The sequence below is a fragment of the Stegostoma tigrinum genome, chromosome 29 (genome assembly GCF_030684315.1).
Source record: "Stegostoma tigrinum isolate sSteTig4 chromosome 29, sSteTig4.hap1, whole genome shotgun sequence".
In the NCBI taxonomy this organism is placed as follows: Eukaryota; Metazoa; Chordata; class Chondrichthyes; order Orectolobiformes; family Stegostomatidae; genus Stegostoma; species Stegostoma tigrinum.
In genome coordinates, this window is record NC_081382.1 from 23370465 (window position 1) to 23388858 (window position 18394).

General features: G+C 38.9%; 1 protein-coding gene across 6 annotated transcripts in view; it reads right to left on the minus strand.

Annotated features, from left to right (window-relative positions):
• strbp (spermatid perinuclear RNA binding protein) overlaps positions 1-18394 on the minus strand; it is a 227828-nt gene that overhangs the window by 74072 nt on the left and 135362 nt on the right. For 5 of the 6 annotated variants that reach the window (XM_048559172.2, XM_059638313.1, XM_059638315.1 and 2 more), the window contains 5 exons: positions 15241-15433; positions 4500-4690; positions 3359-3594; positions 896-1061; positions 253-400 (listed from right to left, as the gene is read on the minus strand). In XM_048559172.2, coding sequence (XP_048415129.1) covers positions 253-400; positions 896-1061; positions 3359-3594; positions 4500-4538 — 589 coding nt within the window. In that variant the 5' untranslated portion in view covers positions 4539-4690; positions 15241-15433. The remainder of the gene's footprint in view (positions 1-252; positions 401-895; positions 1062-3358; positions 3595-4499; positions 4691-15240; positions 15434-18394) is intronic. The other variant, XM_048559174.2, reaches the window with a different exon arrangement.

Below are 18394 nucleotides of genomic sequence, written 5' to 3' on the forward strand. Positions count from 1 at the left end.
TATCATAAATCTATAGGTAACAGCTTATTTAGAAATCAGAAGTAAAATAACAAATGTTTGAAATTCTGGAAAAGGAACTCTTTGCTTTTCATTTTTAAAATGGTCTGCATGCTTTGCTGTAAGTGACCGCTGAAACCACAGAAGTTATTTTCAATGCGTGTTCAAACCTGCTCTGCAAGACCACAGAAGTCTTACAAGCAAGCAACAATATGGAAAACATGTAACACATCTGAAAAATGCCGGGCAATATACCTCCATCTTCCTTCTTTTCCATTTCATCTCTCACCACTGGAGAACTAAGAATAATCTTGAGTGTCAACTTGGGTTCTTTTGTATTTTGAACAGTAATAGCTGCTTCTTCTGCACACTTCTCAACTTCATATTTTTCTTCTGAAAGTTTCTAAAAGGTGCCAAAATTTTAAAACATCGACACATTTAATTTAATCTAAAAGAAACAAAATATTGCACCTAATATGCACATAACTCAAAACAGACTACACGTGCATCAGCATATTATGGAGAGGGCCCACGTTCCAACACGTGAGAGTACATGCACGCGGCACAGAGTACAAAGCATGAGAGAGCACACATGCAAGAGAGCACGAGGGAGACCACCACTGAGTGAAAGGGAGGGAGACACAGAGGTAAATCAGGTGGTTTCCTTGCCTATGTTTGATGTGATGTCATGAGATTCCATGCGGCCTGTTTCAACTACCCACAATAGGTTGATGGATTTGTACTAGGTTAGATCCTAATTTTAATAATCTTTGCCAAAATGTATAATCAGTGTGTTATGTAAACTAAATCTAACATTTCAAACATGCAGCCATGTTTAACTGCAGTTTACACAACGGAGCATTTACCTATCAAACAAAACAGATTACTCGGAACTCACCTGTATTTGTGATGGCAGATTGGTATAGACAGTGTGTAATAACTTCTCGGTTGGCTTTTCTTTACACATCAATACAAGCTCCAAATCCAGGTCCCCCTTTATCAGCAAACCCTTTGCAACCAATCCAATTCGCATCACTCCACACAATACTCGCCCACTCTGTTCACTGTTAAACCAAGATAAATTGCGATTTATTTTTCCTTCCAATTGGGAAAAGTAATTACATGTGGCAAATATTCTACAAATAACCAAAGTAGTAATATTACTGAAGGGACCAAAAGAATCTGTCCTTTGAATGGTATGATACAGTGCAGCTTGCTGGCTCAGTGGTTAGCACTGATGCTTCACAGTTCCAGGAACCTGGGTTCAATTCCACTGTCATGTGACTGTCTGCATGGAGTTTGCACATTCTTCCTGTTTCTGCATGCGCTTCCTCTAAATGCTCTGGTTTCCTCCCACAGTCCAAACGACATGCAGGCTAGGTAGATTAGCCACAGAAAATTTGGGGATTCAGGGACAGAGTAGAGAGGTGGTTCTGGATTGGAAGCTCTTTAGAGGTAAGTGTGGCCTAAATGGCCTGCTTCCACAATGTATTAATTTCAATGATATTTTTAAGCTTTCAAATATACTATTTTCTAATACATAGATAATGTCCTACAAGCTTTGTCAGTTATAGTAATTTTCTAAAGGGAATTAAATATCAAATCCAATTTCACTACTATTTCAGCAGTGCATTATAAAACATGACTTACTACATTAAAAACTCATCCCCATCTGTCCTGAGCTCACTCAGAGTTATCCTAATCTGCATTCTCTGGTTATTCAATCTTTCTGACAGTGAGTAAAAGTTTCTGCCAATATAGTTTCAATAGTATTGAACACCTCTTAACTCTCTACCTTAACATTCCCTAGATTCTTCACATAACTGAAGCTCTTTCTACATGTTACCATTCTAACAAACCTCCTCTGCACCATCTGTAAATTATGTTGCCATGAGTTATGTTAAATACTTTCTTTCAGATAGGCATTACCAGCTGCTTATAAAGATTTAACATAAATCCCTTGCTTTTGTAATTCACACATCTATATATACTGTTGAGGCACGAACGCTATAAAATCCAGTATTTCATACAAGTTTATTGAAATGGCCCTACTGGCTATTTTTGCCATATTCAAAGCTTTCCGTCTGTGAACCCCAACAATGTTCCTGTATCCCCATGACAATTCTACTATTTTGTTTAGATTGCCTCTACTCATTGTTCTTTCTAAAATGTATCACTTACACTAAATTTGATCTGCTGTGCATTTGCTTATTCCACCAACCTTTATGCCCTTCTGAAAAATCTTGCAATTCTCCTTGCTCATCAGTATTCCTCCAAGTTTTCTGCCATCTGCAAAGTCTGAATTCAAGCCCAAGTCCTGATCATTACAGTGTCAAAATTATGACCACAATACCAACCCCTGGGGACATTACTGTATTTTGCTCTTAAGTTCAGAAAAAATACACATACCACCATTTTCTGCTGTCTGTCTCATATTCCATTTTATATCCACGCTGATAATACTTTTTAATCTCCTGGGCTTCGATTTTGCTATCATGTGGGTCTTTATTGAGCACCTTCTCAAAGACCATATAAATAACATCAACTCTATTAAGCTTCACCAGAGGCCAACTGTGAAGAGTGACTCAATAGGATTCCAGAAGTCTGCTTAGTTACTACAATTTAGAATGGGATCGCAAAGGACCTGGCTCCACAGAGGAAGAGCAGCAACAAAGGGCAGTATTGGGAAGTGACTGAGGAGAATTCTGGGAGAAGATTTCCCTTCCTAGTGGCAGCATATAAAAGGAAGGCAAGCTCCAGTGGGAACAGCCGTTTTGGAGAGGGGCTGTGAGGTTGAAGTGTGGGCTTCAGTGAGCAGCATTAAGGTACAGAATTTTCAGCTTAGAACTCACCTGAGCCAGACGCTTTTTCAACTGAAATTAGTACATAGTTGTGCTTCTTTATCCCCGTAGCTTTCCATAATTGTTCTAAACCTGCTAATATAGTGATCAAGGCTCTCTAAAAAAGCTCCATTTCCCAGAACCAGACCAGTTACTTATTTCTAGTATTTCTAAATTGGACTGGAAGGTAAATTTGGAAACTATGGCTATAAAAATATCAAGTAAAGTTCTAAATTAAAGGGCACAATGTAATTTTGTTTGCCACAAGTTAAAATGATTTCACACTTCTGCAAGTGAGACATTTTCATTAAAATCTGTGGGTTACAGAACTTATTTAACCAAATGTTGAACACATCTTGCAACTGCAATGTGCTAGGAATCAACTAACAAATAATGTCAGCTAAAATCTAATGAAAAATCAGACCACACTTTCACAGAAGGTGAAAGGAGAAATCAATTTCAAAAGTCCTTCTCTAAGAAACCACTGCATCGTCCTTCAGCATTATTGGCAAGAAGCTCACTTTGTATTGCTCTCTGAAATGCTACTTTTCTTCACATCTGTTGCTCCATCTTCACTGGCATCCGCATTATTGGACTGCAGATTAGTTTCATCCAAATAGTCTGATACATGTTTCAGTGCACATTCAACTGTTGAAACCATATTCTGTACAGCCTCAAGCTCCTCTTGGGAAGGATACACCGAGGAATGTTTTGCCATAACATGTCGGTCATCATTAGCAAATGTTCGGATTGGTCTCTTCAAATGAAAAGAGAAAGTGAAGTTTATATATTGAATCAGTTACAAACAAATGGCAAAGTAGTTTTTTAAAAAAAATTGTTAAAATCCATGTATTGGATAATGTGTACAGCCTCTTTTCTGCCAATTCCTTCTTTATCCATTGCACTGGTGTGAAATGAATACATAAATTTTTGTTTTTAGCCTAGCAACTTTTCTTGACAGAAAACTCAAAATTAAAATGGAGATCACAGCTTTCAACTTCAGGGGGGCAAAGTGTACTGTTCTCTCCATTCTTTCTTGGTTTCATCACCCACTTGTTAAGGGAGTGTTTCTTTCTCCCTACTTGAAGCACATAACAACCAATGTAGTACCCTAGAGAACAAGGCCTACGTGTAACTGCAATGACATCATAATGGGTATGAATACTACTTTCAGATACATTATTTTTTACCTCTGATAATTATAATTCACTTACTAAACAGCAAAATGCAATTTCCACTCATTATTCAAAAACATACAGACAATAAAAGAAAAAAAATCTGATAATAAACTTGGTTAATATATAATGGGACAACTATCCACCTCCCTACAGATATTTTAGAGCAACCCAAGGTATTACTGTAACTGCCAATGTATAAACCACCCCTACCTTAGCTTTACAGAACACAGGGTTTACAGAGGATGCATATTTAAATATAATGGGACTGTTAGAAGGACATTTTTATCAGTTGGGTGGGAGTGAGTCTGCCTATAATGACTGTGGACTCAAAGAGTTGCCTTTGACTTCAGGAGAACATGTGAAGAGTATAAATTCTCAATCACATATCAGATAATAGAGGATAGTTTAAGAGTGTGACATGCAGAGAACTTAACTTGAAGAATGCTGAAGACCCTACTCAGGTAGGTAATGTTAGATTGCTTACCTTCTGTATGGTCTTCTTCATTCTTTCAACACATTTCATCCTCCAAATACAAATGATTAAGCCATCACCCCAAACAGGGGAAATTTGCAAGACACTGTCCACTTAAGACCTTTCATCCTTGCAGTAGACATGCAAGCCACATGATCTCCCCCGCCTGTGCTGCATACAAGGTCTCATTCTTTACCTCAGTTCTTTCATGGAGGAGAAAACAGAAGAGATCAAATTGATACAGCACAAAACACACAAAAAATTGGTGAGCCCAAGTGAGTAAAAAGGTGTGGCATGGTTGAAGCTGCTCAGTATATTGTTTTTTTAAACTGCATTGTGTAAAATAGTTTCCTTTGCTGTTCCGCATTTCCTGCAATTTCAAAAACTTTCCCACACGCATTTAGTACAGTTGCTTATGCATTGAGAATAGCTGAGCCAACGTACTGATTTCACCTGCATGGTTTCTCCATGGTCACACGGCAATGCTTACGTGACTGAATTAAGAGTTATTGATTGGTGTTTTACAACCATAAGTACCAAAACATGTTCATTAACTTGGTGCAAAATCCACATATTCGATTGCAAAGACAAATTTATTATTGGTAACATAGTTGACAATATGCTAAGCGATACATAAAAGAAGAGTAAATGAAATGAGAGAGTACAAAATGTTATCTCAGTATTGTCCTCCAGCTGCTGAGACATGCATCAACCTAGACCAGTTGTAGAACAATCGGAGGCAAGTGGATTTCCTTTTACCACTGTAAAACATCGATTTTCCATTTATTATAGATCAACAAATCAATATCAAAATCGGATTACCTTCTTCATTGTGCTTTGTGCTATTTAGTTCAAAGGAATGCTGATGTGCTGTCAGTCTCTGCACTATTTAGGCTCTCAAGTAGCCTCAAAGCCTTAAATGACTCTTTTTGCATTCAATCACTGCAGGCTTCCACTAGGTCAGATAACAGAAGCTGTTATCACGAAATTTTACAGCTTACTTGGCTATATGGCTAGCACATGGATCAGATTAGTGTTACGGTCCTGTTCTGGCTGCCGCTTGCTGCTTCAAACTATTCATACTAAAAAAAGGCATTTCTCCTTGGATTCCTGAATAATCACCAAGAACCAAACTTCGAGAACAGAACACAAGGAGTAATGACTACTTTATGTTCATGATCCCTTGATCTAATCTCAACAACAAATAGCACCATCTTTACATTTAACTTAACAATACTTCCACAATGCTGAAGACCTCTTTCAGAGTTCTTTTACCTAGAGAAACAAGAAAAACCACCAGCTGCTTTTGATAAATTATAACTTAAAATCATACCAGAACTAAGAAAAGATATTTTTGAATCTTCACATATGCCTACTCTACTCAATCATTAGGCAAGATTAAGCAACCATGGGGCAAGAGTGAACTTGCTACAAGGCAATCTGGGGGCAGTTCCACACAAAGTCAAATTTGTGCACAGAACATAGAACAGGACAGCACAGTACAGGGCCTTCAGCCCATGGTGTTGAGCCAACCTATTATCCTACTAAGATCAATCTACCCTACATTTAACTATCCTCCATGTGCCTATCCAAGAGTCGCTTAAAAGTCTCTAAAGTATCTGACTCCATTACCAGTGCCGGCAGCACATTCCACACGCCCACCTCGTATACTGCGTGAGCAACATACCTCATACATCTCCCCTATATCTTCCTCCAATCACCTTAAAATTATGCACCCTCGTAATAGTCATGTCCGTCCTGGGCAAAAGTCTCTGATTATCCACTCTATCTATGCCTCTCATAATCCTGTACACATGTTAAGAGCCCAAGAGATGGCTGCCCTGTTGAACAGCAAACCTGCCAAAATAAGATAAAAAGACAGCAGGCACCATTTTGAAGTGTTGACATTGTGGATTAAAGAACATCATAGGTGATAACTGTCCAGCACAGGGTGTCTGCACTGTGGCAGTTTTGACCACTTTGAGCAGTTATGCAACTTTAAATTATCTCTTAAAGCAACGTCCCACACATGACTTCCAAAGCTAGGAACAGTTCAACAAATCCAGTTCAGGTCCAAGACATTCCATGAGTGGAATTGCCATGCTCAGATTATAATTACATTCCATTTTGAGAGGCCTTACCCCAGCTCCAGCAGCATAAGCATTAATCTAAATAAACTGGATGACATTCTGTGAAGGTTTCCAATACCTGTCTACTACAATTCCAAGCCAAGAAAATTGGAACGTATTTTGTAAGGAATGCTCTCAGAAGTTTTTTCAGAAGTTGAATTAACATCGACATGGAGATGCAGTTTAAATGAATATACAGATGAACCTCCGAGTAAGCGGAGATGTCACTGCGATCTCAGTAATCAAGTGTCAGTATTCTACTAAGTTGGATCCTATACAATATATAGCACGTTACCATGTAGTATTACCATCATGTGCAGTGTAGTGTAAAGCAAACATAGTTTCAACATGCATCGAGAAGTCTGATCTCAGCTTGTACTAAGACCCAAAAAACCCACGTGAGAATACAACAAAGCACTCATTGACAACAAAATTACAAATTGCTGGGAAAACTGAGCAGGTCAGTGTTGAAATGGCAGACCCCGGAAGCTCAGGGTCATTTTTGCAGATCGCAGCTTGCTAAGTGATATCCCTCCCAAAAGAGGCAGAGCTTTGTACATATTGCCAAAAATAACAAGATGAACCAATTTACAGAATGGCCTGAAAAATAATCAAATGGTCATCACATGCAAGCAAGGAGCAGGATATTCAGCACCTCAAGCCCACGCCATCATTTAATGAAATTGTGTCTGATGATTGTAACCATAAATCCACAGATTCATCTGTCTGGATAGCTTTTTAATTCATGCTTAACAAGACCACCTTTAAAGATATTAATTTTCTGGGTGCGATATTAAATGAATATTTAATGTCAGTATTTACTGTGGAGAAGGACATAGAAGCTAGGGAACTTGGGAAAGAAAGTGATATCTTGAAAAGTGCCCATTTTACAGAAGAACAGGTGTTGCAGGTCTTAAAATGCATAAAGGAAAATAAATCTCCAGGACCTGATCAGGCATTTTCTGGAACTTTGTGGGAAGCTAGGGAAGTGATTGCTGGGCCTCTTGGCAAGATGTTTGTATTGTTGACTGCCACACAGGTGAGCTGCCAGAAGACTGGAGGGTAGCTAATGGGGTGCCATTATTTTTAAAAAGGCAAGGAAGCCTGACTTCAGTGGTGGGTAAGTTTGAGGGGATTCTGAGGGACAAGATTTACGTGCATTTGGAAAGGCAAGGACTAATCAGGGATAGTCCACATGGCTTTGTACATGGGAAGTCATGTCTCATTGATATGATTGTCACCTTTTCAAAAAGAAATGTCAAAGATGATTGATGAAGGCAGGGCAATAGAAGTTGTCTATATGGACTTCAGAAAAGTATGTGACAGGATTCCGTATGTTAGATTGATTAGCAAGGTTTGAGTACATGGAATTCTCTTATGGTTCCATAAATGGATGGCCTAATTGATCTATTCTCTCTAGCTACTCTTTTGCCCTTAATATACTTGTAGAATCTCCTTGGGATCTCCTCAACTTTATTTCATAAAATCATAGAATCTCTACAGCATGGAAGGCGGCAATTCGGCCCATCAAATCCACAGTGCTCCTCCGAAGAGTATCCCATCCAAACCCAACACCCTATCCTATAACTCCACATTTCCCATGGCTAACTCACCTAACCCACACAGCCCTAGGCACTATGGGCAATTTAGCATGGCTAATCCACTTAACCTGCACATCTTTGGACTGTGGAAGGAAATCGGAGCACCCGAAGGAAACCCACATACGAGAATGTGTAAACTCCAAGCAGACAGTCACCCAAGTTTGGAATCAAACTCGGGTCCCTGGCACTGTGAGGCAGCAGTGTTAACGAGTGAGCCACACCATTTCATGTCCCCTTTCTGCCCTCCTGACTTTCCTCTCAAGCATACTTGTATTGCCTTTATTCTCTTCTAGGGATTCACTCAATCCCTGCTGTCTACACTGGGCATATGCTTCCTTCTTTTTCTTGACCAAAACCTCAATTTCTTTAGTCATCCAGCATTCCCACCTATCAGCTTTGCCCTTCACACCAACTGGTACATATCATCTCTGAATGATCATCATCTCATTTTTGAACGCCTCCTACTTTCCAACCATCACTTTACTTGTGAACAGCCTCTCAAAAGCTCCTGCCTAGCACCATCAAATTGGCCTTACTTCAACTTAGAACATTTTTTTTTTGATCAGGTCTATCCTTTTCCATATCTATTTTAAAACTAATAAAATTATGATCACTTGCCACTTAGTTCTCCCCGACTGACACCTCAGTCACTTGCTCTGCCTTATTTCTTAAGTCAATTAGATACAAAATGGCTTGAAGGTAGGAGACAGAGGGTGGTAAAAGGTTGTTCTCCAGAATGGAGGTCTGTGACCAGCAGTGTGCCACTGTAATCTGTACTGGGCCCACTGCTTTTCGTCATTTATACACATGATTCGGATATGAATATAGGAGATATCAGCTGCAAACTTACTAGCCATATCAAAACTGGTGGTGTAGTGGAAAGTGAAATTTATCTTGGAATACAACAGGACCTTGATCAGCTAGGCCGTGGGCAGATGGAATTTCATTTAGATAAATGTGGTGTGTTGCATTTTGGTAAGGCAAACCAGGGCAGGACTTGTAGTTAATGACAGGGCCCTGGGGAGGGTTGCCAAACAAAGAGACCTAGGGGTGTAGATGCATAGTTACTTCAAAGTGGAGTTGCAGGTAGGTAAAGGTGGCGAAGACTGTATTCAGCACGCTTGCCTTCATTGGTCAGAACAGTGAGTGGAGGAGTTGGAGCATCATGTTGCAGCTACACAGGACATTGGTTAGGCTACTTTTAGAATACTGTGGTCAGTTCTGCTCTCCCTGCTACAGGAAAGATGTTGTCAAACATGAAAGCGTTCAGAAAAGATTTACAAGGACGTTGCCAAAAATGGAGGGTTTGAATGATAAAGTTTAAATAGACTGAGTTTTTCTCACCACGCACACCCCCCATCCCCTCAGACCATTGGGAGCTGATGGGTGACCTTACAGAGATTTACAAAATCATAGAGAGGTTGAATAATCAAAAGGTCTTTACCTCAACAGTTACGGGATCCAAAACTAGGTTTAAGGGGACAGGGATAGGATTTAAAAAGGGACCGAAGGGGCAGCTTTTTCACACAGAGGGTGGTGTATATATGGAGTGAGCTATGAGAGGAGTTGATGGAGGTGTGTACAATTACAACATTTCAATGGCATCTGGATGGGTACATGAAGGAGGAGGATTGAGAGAGATCTGGGCCAAATGTTGATAAACAGGACTAGATCAATTTAAGATGTTTGGTCGGTGCAGACAAGTTGGACCGAAGGGTCTGTTTCTGTGCTGTGTAACTCTACTACTATTTTTCTGCTGCCTTTTCAGGAAGAGTGTTCCAAAGACACTCAACCCTCAAACATACTCAGCTGGTCTTTTTTTCTTAAATTGAATAATTCTTTCTTTTTGAACAGTGACTGAGTTCTAGATGTTTCCTCTTGGGGGAGGATCATCTTCACTGTCAAAACCTGTCAGGATAGTATATGTTTCAATGAAGTTACTTTATGGTCTTCAAAACAAGCTGATAAATGCGAACATTTGTCCAACATTTTTGGAAAAGACAACACATCCATTCAAGGTATTAGTCTCAAAAACTTGCCCTGAACTGTTTGCAATGCAGTCATATGTCTTCTTAAATAAAATGACTACAGTGCTCCAGAGGTAGTCTCACCACTACTCTGCGTAAAAGTGAAGCATACCCTCCTTTAGTATTCAATTCCCCTTGCATGAGGTGAGAACATTCTATCAACCTTCCGAATTACTAGTTGCACTTGCAATTTAACCTTTTGCACTCCATGCACTTCGATATCCAGATCCTTCTGTATCTCAGAGCTTTTCATCTCCTTAACATTGAGGTAATAAACTTTAAAAAAATTCCTGCCAAAATGGACAACTTCAAAGTTTCTTACATCATATGCCACTTGGCCAAATCTTCACCCACTCAATTATGGCAATAAAAGAATACGAGTTATATTCGCTTTCTTTCCAACCAATCTGTGTGTTGTTGGTAGATCTGGTGACCAGACCTTCCATCTCTTTTTCCAAGATATTTATGTAAATTGTAAACAGTGGAGGTCCCAGCACCGATCACTGTGGTACACCAACTGATTACATCTTGCCAACCTGAGCAAGACCATTTATTCCAATTCTCAGATTCCTCTTAGGAACGTGCAGAATAGTGGTTGGTTAAATGCCATCACCGTACCTTTAATTTTTATTTTACACACGTTTGGACATGTGCTTTTTCAAATGCTTTCTTATAATCTAAGTATCATACATCCAACAGCTCTCCTCTATCCACATGAAGGGCACCTCTTCCAAAGAACTTCAATAGATTGGTTAAACATGCATTCCCCTTCCAAAACCTGTTGGCTCATCTGATTATTTCAAATATATCTACATGTCCTTCTATAACTTCTTTAACAACATATTCTAACATTTTCACCATGACAGGTGTTAAGTTACCTGGTCTGTAGCTTCCTGCTTTCTGTCTCCATCCCTTTTTGGAATAAAGGAGCTTAGATCTTTCAATCTAATAGAAGAGTTTCTGAATCCTGGGAGTTATGGGAGCTTCGTCATTTGCTACTTCTGTTAAGATCCTAGATGAAATCCATTACGACCTGCGCATGTTAGCCTGCAGCACCAACAATTTACTCAGCATCACTTTGCATATGGTTTTAAGTTAAGCTCCTTCTTCCCTTCTATTTCCAAATTGTAGCTGCTGCTGAGATGTTCCTAGTATCTTCTTACAGAGAAGAATGATCTAAAATACCTGCTAAACTCACCTGTCATTTCCCTATTTTGCATCAATTGTGTTTTCTTTGTCTGAAGCTACCTTTAAGCTCTCTAGTTAACCATAGATAAACGGATGTGTCTCTTGGAAGTCTTCTTACTTATCAGAATGTATATGTTCAATATACTGAAATATTGCTTTAAATGTCTGCCACTGCATATCTATTAAACTACCCTTCAACCTAATCTTGCCAACTCACTTTAGACAATTGAGTTTTCATCCCTCATAATTGCCCCTATTTAAGTTTAAAAGATTTACACTGCAATATTACAACCATAGGTGGATAGCTCTGACTTAATTTTGAGGCTGTGCTAAAGGAAAACAGATCCCTAGTGAACATTTCAATTCATCAGAACAACTTACAAAGTTCCAGGCCTTAGAGTCTTCAAACATGACAGATAGCAATGTGTAATAGCTTGCCCTCTGGGCTCATTATAAACCAAGACAATAAGCTATAATTGACCCCAGACAGTCATTAAAAAAGGAAGATAGTGAATCGTGCAATGAAGTGCTGAGAGTGCTCTTTTGACATCGAAGGCACCATTTAACTTAACATTAGTGGTTATTCTAACACTGGCGGATTGTCACAACGGAAGATAGGAAACTGAATACACTGATCATGTTCAATAACGAAGCAGACTGAATGGACTGAATGGTCCACTCATTCTTATCTTAAAGTAGAAGTAATCAAATACATAAAGTACATCCTTAGGATTTTTTTCTTGTTATTTCCCGCACTCTGTTTCTAACATCTTCAGACATGGAAACGTTGAGGTATATTACAATAGACAACTGACAGTACTTTACCCCCAACTGATCTTTTTTTCTTTTTTTACACGAACACTAGCTACCAGTTTGCTTTATTACTTTTAGTTTTGCCCGATCTTGACATTGTTAGACATCCACAATTAGCTTACGATCAAAGGTTGATAATTAATACTTGTCTAATCATCTCCACAACCACCCTCATCATCTAAAGTCCAATTTTGCTTCTGACTCAAGAGTAGTTAATACAGTTGGAAGCTCTGCCTTCAAGCCACTCACTATACTGTCTTGGAAACACGTTGCCATTCCTTCAGTGACCCTGTGTTAAAATCCTGCAATTCCTTCCCTAATGGCATTGTGGATGATATAGTCATAGAAATGTATAGCATGGAGACAGACTCAACTCATTTATGATCAGGTATCCTAAATTAATCTAGTCTCATTTGCCAGTATTTGGCCCATATTTCTCTAAAACTTTCCTATTCAAATACCCAACCAGATACCTTTTAAAAAGCTGTAATTAAACCAGACTCCACTATTTCCTCTGGTAGTTCATTCCATACACGCATCACCCTCTGGGTGAAAACGTTGCCCCTTAGGGCTTTATAAATTTTTCTCCTCTCACCTTTAAAACTTTTGCCCTTTAGTTTTGGACTCCACTACCATGGAGAAAGGACCACGACTATTCACCTATCCGGATCTATCTACACCACATACATTGCAGCAGGTCAAGGCGGGCAACTCACAACCACCTTCAAGGACAACTGGGGATGGGCAATAAATGCTGGTTCAGCAAATGACGTCTCCACATCTGAGTGAATAAAAAAAACTCTCAAATATCACTTTGCTAATTTATATGCTATAGATCCTAAATGAACAGATATTCCATGTGTCCTGGACATCATGTCAGGATATGACAGTAATTTACTTCAAGTCAAGTAAGGTGATAGACCTTGCTGCAGGAGCCATTACATCACACAATAACAAAAAAGGTACTGCTGTGAAAAGACAAACTTGGAAAGACCTTAAACAGTTTCAAATTTGACATCAGCTTGATATGTACAGTTTCAGAACTGTCCTTGCAAGTGAGGAACTCAAATGCTGCAAGCTTTCAGAAGCTATTAACAAATAATCTAGGATTAGGGAGCCAGGCAAAATAGGGTGAAAAGATTTAACCAAAGTTGCCTGGGAAAAGATTCAACATTACTGCGGAAAAAGAAATGTTTCAAGAGGGTGCCAAATACCTTTACTCCTCGCAACATGGTTTGCTGCTAATATTGGGCGAAATATGATGTGAAACAACTAAATGCAGATATGAGGAAAACAGATGCCAAAGCCAGAAGAGGAGGTTTAAAAATCAAAAAAGATGATTGCAAACAGTCTGTAAAACAAAACTCAATAACTGTGATCCTGGAACAGCTCAGGTCTATACCTGATGAACTCAGATGAAATTCCCTCTTTAAAATAAAAGCGTTCCTGAATTCCCATTTGTCCACCGTCTATGTCATCTGTGAAATTATTGGGAGTATCTTAACAAAGACAGTGCTCATTGCACAACCCTCTAATAGTCTCATATTTCTTTGCTTTTTCTGTTTTTTTTTCATTCCATTTTGTGTTTCTTCATTCTAGCCTTACAGTATTGTCGTTCTAAATAGACAAAAATAGAATTTCAGGACTCTTGATGCATCTGCATTTTCCTTTGTTGACATCATAATGTGTTAATTCGAAAATCTAAGCTCCACCTTTTATGTACACAATTTGTTTTCATTTCAGTTAGCAAACAGTTGCGCAAAGTACATTGGTAAGTAACGTCAGAAGCTAGGAAAGATACTTGATACTTTGTTAAAGCACACCCACAGAGTCCTTGGAGATAATGCAGCCTTTGACTATCAACCAGACTATGATTCTTGTGCCTTCAAACTATATCCAATGCTGTACTGTGGAGAATATTGATAGAATTGTGATTACAGCTGATTTATAGTCATTTAGACCAAAGGACAATTTGTGTCAAATTCTGTGAAGGTTAACAGACTCTCAAAACATTTGAAGTGAAATTAGTAATTTTATTGTAATTGTATTTTCAGACCCAAATATGCCATCTAAAATGCCAACACCAACCTTCACTTCAGCCCTTATCTCCTTCCCAAGCCACTCTCTCCCCACTGCTCTTGTGCCTTCTCTTTTCCAGTTCTTCCACTAATGTAGACACTTCTAAACAATTTTCTCTCCTTTGTGGGGTATTTTCCGACTTTCATCATTATTCTGTTATTAGTTGGCATCTGGTACACAAATTTCTTAAAAACTCACCAGCGATTGGGTGATATCTTTGACCTTTAATTACTCTAGTGGTTACAATAAATTCAAATTATACTAACTAATTATTTAATTTAATCATAAATATATGTCTGCTTCTATTACTAAATCTGATTTACAAGCAATGTACAAGTCCATGATCAAAAGTAATATCTACATTAATGTAATTTTTAATAGTATTAGTAGCAGTTAGAATATACCAAAAAAACTTAAAAGGAAATAATCATGTAAATCAGGTGATATAATAAAGTAATTTGAGCAAAAGATTAAATGGTGCTGACATGCAGCATCTGTTTACCTAACAACAATCAAGCTAGCTGGTGCATCTGTCAAAGTATCCTGATTCACTCATGGCAATGATTCTGCTGCACTGAGGACAATGACAAGCACCTAAAATTTTAGCTATGCAGCATAGTCCAAGGTCATTTGGCATCTTACAGCAGCATGTAAAAGCCAGTTTCATTACAGCATGTAATTTATGAACATCCTCTTTGTAATTAATAATTCATATGCTGCAGACTCTGGAGGCTTAACTCTGTGGTTTAAAGACCTTGGAAATAAATCAAGACATGGAATTGTAGTACCCATGTAGTTAATATCAAACTACTGAATAGATTTTTGTTTTACTAAGCTGTTTTGATTGCATCCATTAGGCTGTCAGCTAATTTATCACATGAAACAAGGTCAGAAGTGACAAAACCCAAGAATATACCATGATTGTCTACTTGCTGTTCCAGTTTCCCTTCTCCTCCTTTTCCTGTTTGATGCTCCCGATGTTCTGCAGTTTCCTCTTGCCACTGGTTTTCTTCTTCACAGCAGAACTTCCTCATAAGCTCTTGTAATCCCTCAACAACTCAGATCTTAAAATAGCAAATGGTACAGCAAGATGATCTTTTTAAATGTACCTATACAGGAAAACACGAGCAGTCCAAAGTGAATATCAAGCAGCAAAAGCATTTGGTCATGTAGTATTATTATACAATGTATTTTGAAATAAACAATAAATATACAAATCTCAAATTTAGTTGAAATGACATTACACACTCAATTCCCCTCCATGAGAATGTAGCCATCCTCACAAAAGTGGCTACACCATTAAGGTTGAACTGACAGCGGAAGCTCTGGAGAATATGTAACCAGCAGTCTGCAGCATAACTAATTGAATGCTTAGTTTCTCCATATTCCCAAGATTCTGGATAGGTTAAACATGCCAATGTTTTCTCCTTCTCACTTGACATAATCAGAAACCACAAATCTGTTGCTGAATGTGCACAATATTTAAAAGCCTGTTATTTTCCCCTCCAGAATGATGAAATACTTTCAGTGCATAGAAATTAATTAATTCCCATCTCATTAAAAACTGTTTACTTACTTGGTTTGGCTCAATAAATCATTGTGATCTTACAAAATGTGTACTCAGTATGAGGTTCCATGTTTTGAAATCACAAGAAACATATAATGGCACATTTTACACTTATGAATAAAAGGCATCGCAGTGGTCAGTGACGCCAAACCTAAGAAAATACCTAGTCTGAAAACTCAAATATAACTGAGACTTGGAAAAGTGTGACTGAATTCAAGAACACTTCAAATTAGATTCAAGAACCCAAAAGTCTGATTTCAAAAACAGGAAATGATCTTGTTACTTCTAGATGGTTTGATCTTTTCATGGGAAATATTTACTTAATTTAGCATTTGGAAGATAGCTACTCTTGTATTAATTTTGTATATCAAAGGTAAAACAGTGTACCCTGCACCAAGGTAGGTGGCACCAAGTGCTGCTTTAATAGCTTAAGAGTTTGAAGCCAGGAATTTGTGACTGAAGGGAAAGCAGTTATTCTTTACAGTCTAGATTTTGTTTACATTTAACAATTAACTAAAAAAAACTGTTTAAAGTTAAGTTTCTTCCAGTCTTACACAGGGATAAACAAGGCTCTTAAAATATGTGTACATAGTTAATTATATAGTTGGTGTAAGTTGCTTTGAGTTTTAACAGTGCTGATGAATTTTTTCTCCCCCAGAGTAAAAGGGTCCTTGAGTGAGGGGAATGGAGAGTTCAGTAAATGATAGAGATAGGTCAAAGGAAGAGGACTGTAAATTTAAAAATTAGTTTAATTAACACAATAAAAAGTTACAGGACAGGTGATGAGGCAAAGTTGCAAAATAAGGCAGTTTCTAGATGCTATGGGCAAAGTATGGTAACTAAAGTTGATGAACTGTTCAAGGGAGCATGAGGCAGCACCGAAACAGTCAGTCATCGACATAGCACAGAAAGGCGTGGGGGATAGTGTCAGTGCAGCAGAAGTGGGATTGTTCCACATATCCTACGAAGAAGCAGGCATAGCTTGGGCCCATGTAGGTGCTCATGGCAACGTCCTTATGATGTAGAACATAGAACAACGCAGTGCAGAACAGGCCCTTCGGCTCTCAATGTTGCACCGACCCGTGAACTAATCTAAGCCCATCCTCCTACACTATCCCATCATCATTCATATGCTTATCCAAGGACTGTTTAAATGCCCCTAATGTGGCTGAGTTAACTACATTGGCAGGCAGGGCGTTCCACGCCTTTACCACTCTGAGTAAAGAACCTGCCTCTGACATCTGTCTTAAATCTATCACCCCTCAATTTGTAGCTATGCCCCCTCGTACAAGCTGATGTCATCATCCTCGGAAAAAGACTCTCACTGTCCACCCTATCTGATCCTCTGATCATCTTGTATGTCTCTATTAAATCCCCTCTTAGCCTTCTTCTCTCCAATGAGAGCCGACCTAAGTCCCTCAGCCTTTCTTCATAAGGCCTTCGCAACATCCTGGTAAATCTCCTTTTCCGATGCTTCCACATCCTTCCTGTAATGGGGCGACCAGAACTGCACGCAATATTCCAAGTGAGGGCGCACTAGCGTTTTGTACAGTTGTAGCATGACATCATGGCTCTGGAACTCAATCCCTCTACCAACAAAATCTAACACACCATAAGCCTTCTTAATAGCACTATCAACCTGGGTGGCAACTTTCAGGGATCTATGTACATGGATACCAAGATCCCTCTGCACATCCACACTACCAAGAATTTTTCCATTGACCCAGTATGTTGCCTTCCTATTATTCTTCCCAAAGTGAGTCACCTCACATTTATCCGCATTGAACTCCATTTGCCACCTTTCAGCCCAATTCTGCAGTTTATCCAAGTCTCTCTGCAACCTGCAATATTCTTCCACACTGTCCACCACTCCACCAACTTTAGTGTCATCTGCAAACTTACTAACCCATCCACCCATGCCTGTGTCCAAGTCATTTATAAAAATGACAAACTGCAGTGGTCCCAAAACAGATCCTTGAGGCACACCACTAGTAACCGGACTCCAGGCTGAATATTTTCCATCAACCACCACTTGTTGCTTCCTTATAGAAAGCCAGTTTCTAATCCAAACTGCTAAAATCTCCCTCAATCCCATGCCTCCACATTTTCTCCAACTGCCTACCATGTGGAACCTTATCAAAGGCTTTACTGAAGTCCATGTACACCATGTCAACTGCCCTACCCTCATCCATGCTTGGTCACCTTCTCAAAAAACTCAATGAGGTTTGTGAGACACAATCTACCCTTGATGAATCCACGTTGACTATATCCAATCAATTTGTTGCTTGCTAGATGATTATAAATCCTATCTCTTATAATCCTTTCCAAAACTTTTCCTACAACAGACATAAGGCTCACTGATCTATAATTACCTGGGTCATCTCTACTACCCTTCTTGAACAAGGGCACAACATTTGCAATCCTCCAGTCCTCTGGTACTAAACCTGTAGACAATGAGGACGAGGACTCAAAGATCAAGGCCAAAAGCTCTGCCACCTCCTCC